Source organism: Octopus bimaculoides, chromosome 6 (genome assembly GCF_001194135.2).
Source record: "Octopus bimaculoides isolate UCB-OBI-ISO-001 chromosome 6, ASM119413v2, whole genome shotgun sequence".
NCBI lineage: Eukaryota > Metazoa > Mollusca > Cephalopoda > Octopoda > Octopodidae > Octopus > Octopus bimaculoides.
In genome coordinates this window covers 35,730,647-35,735,565 of record NC_068986.1, presented here as the reverse complement: position 1 = coordinate 35,735,565, position 4,919 = coordinate 35,730,647, and the positions used below count along the sequence as shown (strand labels likewise).

General features: G+C 35.5%; 1 protein-coding gene across 2 annotated transcripts in view; it reads left to right on the top strand.

The window, feature by feature from the left end:
• The window catches only part of LOC106870527 (BAI1-associated protein 3), a 1,007,871-nt gene that overhangs the window by 934,844 nt on the left and 68,108 nt on the right, over nt 1–4,919 (top strand). For both annotated transcript variants that reach the window (XM_052968680.1, XM_052968681.1), the window contains exons 21-22: nt 296–331; nt 2,216–2,367. In XM_052968680.1, coding sequence (XP_052824640.1) covers nt 296–331; nt 2,216–2,367 — 188 coding nt within the window. The remainder of the gene's footprint in view (nt 1–295; nt 332–2,215; nt 2,368–4,919) is intronic.

Sequence of the window (4,919 nt, the reverse complement as noted above, 5' to 3'; positions counted from 1 at the left end):
ATATATATATATATATATATATATATATATATATATATATATATATATATATACATACATATATATGTGTGTGTGTGTATGTATGTATGATGTGTGTGTGTGTGTGTGTATAAGTGTATACGAATGTGCATGCGTGTGAGTCTGGATGTGTTCACATTATCGTCTGCATAATTCCAGATAACATTTGCAGCTATTTTACCATAAAATATTCACTCAGGTAATTGATAACAAATTGCAGATATATAATTCAGTGATCCAAAGATTCCGTAATTCACTTTCTAACTTTGTCTTCCAGCTGGCACAGGACGTAATTACAGCTCTAAGAGATGAGGTAAGTATTCGGATTTTCCTCTTTATAATTCAGTCATTCAATCATTTGTTATTCATATATTTGGTTTCACCAATTTCACAGTTCTAATCAACAATGTTTCCAATTACTCCCAGCATTTCAGTCCTGCTCTCGAAGTCGATAGACAATGGCGTTTCTGTTATGAGGTTAATTTGCCTTTCGTTATTTGTTATTTTCTTATTTCATTTTCTGTTTATGATTGACATAGCAACTGTCTAGCAAATGTACTCGTGTCGCAGCTGTTTTAGTGTATACGAATGTATGACTCTTTTCTTAGCAGTAGTACAAGGACGTGAAGTATAAAATCCTAAGAGAGACAGAAGCAAAAGGAAGTTTCACCATGTGTGGAGTTAGCCTTTTGTTGTATGTGTTCTATTGAATGTCGATACTCTGTACACTTGTGAAGTGAGAAAAAATACGATAGAACTTTTAAGAAGTAGCACAGTTATTGTTTGAATCAATGATCTTCATTTCACAATAGGATATTTACTTGTAGACTAACTAAGCCTATAGCAAATACTGCTTCCCCTCCAACTAGCCTCCCGTTTCTCTAAGACGTTGTAAAATATGTTTAATTCTCACCAGCTCAGTCCACTTAATTCTATATAAGAAATTTGTCCAGCATCTAACTGCTAAATGTCTAAGACTAACTATGACGTTATGTCTCTTCTGTCTACTAGTGATATATGCACTTATGCGTATTTGTGTATTTAATTTATTTATGTGTCTAGTAAATTCAATACCTTCGTTAAAGAGACATTGTCAAGTCAAATTGGTCTAAGACAAAGCACTTCAGAAAACAGCTGGACGTATATTGCTGGATACGGGTTATATTTGTTGCCTGAGAGCTGTAGTCAGTAACAACAACACAAATTGACAGCTTGTGCCCATTACTTCGGTAACTTCCTCATTCTTTTTATATTATGGTTCCACCGTCTGTTATAAATAAAAGTAAATCTTCGTATTTCGTCCTACCATCTTAAAAAAGAAGGGATATTCACATTTGGTGATGTAATCTTTTTTTACTCTTTTACTTGTTTCAGTCATTTGACTGCGGCCATGCTGTAGCACCGCCTTTAGTCGAGAAAACCGATCCCAGGACTTATTCTTTGGAAGCCTAGTACTTATTCTATCGGTCTCGTTTTTTGCCGAACCGCTAACTAACGGGGAGTAAACACACCACCATCGGTTGTCAAGTGATGTTGGGGAACAAGCACACAAACATATACACAAACATACATATATATACATATGCATATATACGACAGGCTTCTTTCAGTTTCCGTCTACCAAATCCACTCACAAGGCTTTGGTCGGCCCGAGGCTATAGTAGAAGACACTTGCCCAAGGTGCCACGCAGTGGGAATGAAACCGGAACCATGTGGCTGGTAAGCAAGCTACTTACCACACAGCCACTCCTGCGCCTATATTTCCCTCAATTTAACGCAACAATAATCGGATATAGTTTCCTTCCTCAGTGTACCGAATGTTTAGGAAAGATTGATTTATTCATTTTATCAATAGCTTTGACGTTACTACTTTGTAAGATCTCTACCTACATCAAGGATCAAAATTGAAAAGTCAGTTGTAAACAAGTATACGCTTAGGTACAAACGTTCTGGTATACCGTTTCTTCTTTCCTGTTTGTTCTATATTTGTCACTTTATTCGCCTTTTCCTATTTTTGCCATAGACTTTAGACGTCTCTGTCATATTTTCCTGTTTCAGATTGTATGTTTCTTATTACTGCTACCGTTTTCCCCTTAATTCTATCTATCCTTTTCTTTTGCCATTACTATCCCAAATAACTGCTGACATGTACTTACATTCTGCACTATTTTCATGAGTTGCTTTTCCTTTCTTTTAGGTTGGCGATGATCTGAAAATCGGAAACCTAGAATATGAAGAAGTCAAACAGCAAGTGACCAGCGTCGCTTCATCTGAAATCGGCACATCACTTTTCGAATTTTACTTGGAACTTCAAGAATTCTGCAAGTTCAAACGATTGATTACTGAAACGTACATATTCTCTATTATTATTATTGCATTCTCATCAGAAATGTCTGCATTACTTGACCATATTATTATTATTATTATTATTATTATTATTATTATTATTATTATTATTATTATTATTATTATGAAAGTAGGAAAACAAGGGGAAAATACAGAAAACTTCTAGCAATGCAGAAAGGTTTACAAAAATCTTTATATTTCAGGCGCAAAATTTATCTTCAGAAGAAAACAGTCCCAGAAATGTCTAGTTACATCGTATCAAGGAAGCTATATAGATCCACCGCCTCAGCCCGAAAATTAACAGTCGAGCGAAGATGGACCCGGTAGTTCCTATGAATACATCACAGCGCCTACGACCAACATCATAACATACGCCACCAGCATCATCTTCCACCACCACCACGTGAAAATACATTACAACGGCCAACAGTCGGAGAGTTGCTTACACCAACAGTTGGAGAGTTGTTGTTACTGCTGCTAACCCAAATGCCGCGCTGTTTAAAATAAAATAATGAAATCGATGCAACTAGATATTTCTTGGACAGCTTGCTTCTGAAGATAGCCACTTGTGCCTGAAATATAAGTTTTTGTAAAACTTTCTGCATTGTTAGAAGCTTTCTTTATTTCCTTTTTTTTATTTTTCTACTTTTGTACTACAATGCTTCAAGCGAACTACAACGCTCTAATCATTGTTGTTGTTCTTTCAGGAGTGGCATCTTTCATTGCAATCTTTTTCTGCACACCTGAGCTCAGCACCGTGGCTCTCGGCTCCACTTTTCGCTTTGTTTATATTTTGTCAATGTATTGACGTATACGTCATGATATTTTTGTTAAGTGTTTGTCTGCAACGAACTTTTTTTTATCTTTCCTAAGTCTTCTACTATTCTGAGGACTCTTTCGGTTTTAACTCCCAACTTTCTGATTATCTGTATTTTTAGATTCTTTATATTTCGATACTTTCTTAGATAATTTCTTTTAGAAATATATCTTCGCTACTTCGAATTGATACATCGATTACAAGTCGCCGTTTCCTTTTCGAATCGTATTGACAATGATATCTCAACGTCTGCATTAATCTGTTTGTCGCTACGAATTGACATGTTCCAGTGTACGGTCTCTTTATCGTTCTCTGAGATTTTTATGTAGTATTTTTAGACCATTTCTCTTCTGTGATTATTTCATAACGCTAGCGTAGATTGACTGGTATGAAAGTTCTAACACTATCGTGCTTATAATTTCATGGTTAGAATAAAGAAGCCAGTGTTTCTACCCAATCTTTAAAGCGTCTACAGTCAATTTTCTCTTTTTGTTTTCTGTTTCAATGATTTTAACATTTTCTAGTGAGAACATTTTGACCTTGTGTTTGATCAAACATTGTTTGTCGCAGCTTTGACTTTCCGCTTCGTACCGTTTTTCACTGTCCGCTTTAGGCTTTGTTCAGTATTATCAGGCAACATCCATAAAGAAGCTTTGTTTAACAACGTTGCATCATGACTTTGCGACATTGTTTTTAAACTTCCATATTCGCTTGTCGTTTCTACCGACAGCTATCTTTGCTAAGAACGAAGTTTCGTTTTGATTTCCGCTCCTCCGGAATTAATGGATTAAATACCATTCAATATTGAGATTGGTTTAGCTGCTACGAAGTTAAGAAAGGATTTCAGTAAATATTAATCTACTCCAAACTCAAAATAATATAAAATCTGCAACAGATAAGATTAACTAGACCAGCTCAGTGGACTTGCATCTGAGCACACAGAGAAAATGGTTTAGGAAGGCTATTATTTTTCACTGGACAGAGAGTTCTGTTGAAGAATTTGGAGTTTAGTTTGTCAGGACTGCTTCCAAGTGATTAGAAAAAAGAATAAAATAAGATCAGGCGACTAACTTCACTCAGTAGAAAACAGGGTTAAGCAGATTGAAGGATAAAGTTTCGAACGTTTTTTTTTTTTCGAAGGTTTCTCTTTTGGAATTACAGATAATTTCCAAATGTATTTAAAGTAAGACTAATTAAGCTGAAGTATTATCTAATTGTAATAAATTTGAAAGGCATGGTATTATAGTACGCATAGTTGTAGCATTATGGAGAACGGTTGTTATCGAGTATAAGACGCCCAGCGCTCCGATATCATATGAGCCCATGCTGAAATTTGAGGGTCAAAAGAACTTCCTGTCTCTTGTAATTAACAGTAGTGGAGGTTGAAAAGCGTAGATAAAGAGTTTCTTATGATTCCTGATGCTCTTAGTGCAAAATTTAGTAACATCCTGTCGTTTCAGGATGTGTTAGATGTTCCAGTTGGCTTTTGGTTTTGGTTGTGTTTTTTTTTTTTTATAAATAAAAAAATGGATGGCGGGATAGAAGGGTTATACATTCCCCAAAATATGTGGATTATAATTTACGAAGTGTAATGAACTCCATTAACGAGGCCTTTCGTAGGAGTATGAGAGGATTTGTCACAACTGTTGTAGCATCACTGATTCGATGCTGACATTAATGAATATCGAAAGATTCAAAGTTTCTCTCTCTTTCCATCTCCCTTTCTCTCTCTCTCTCT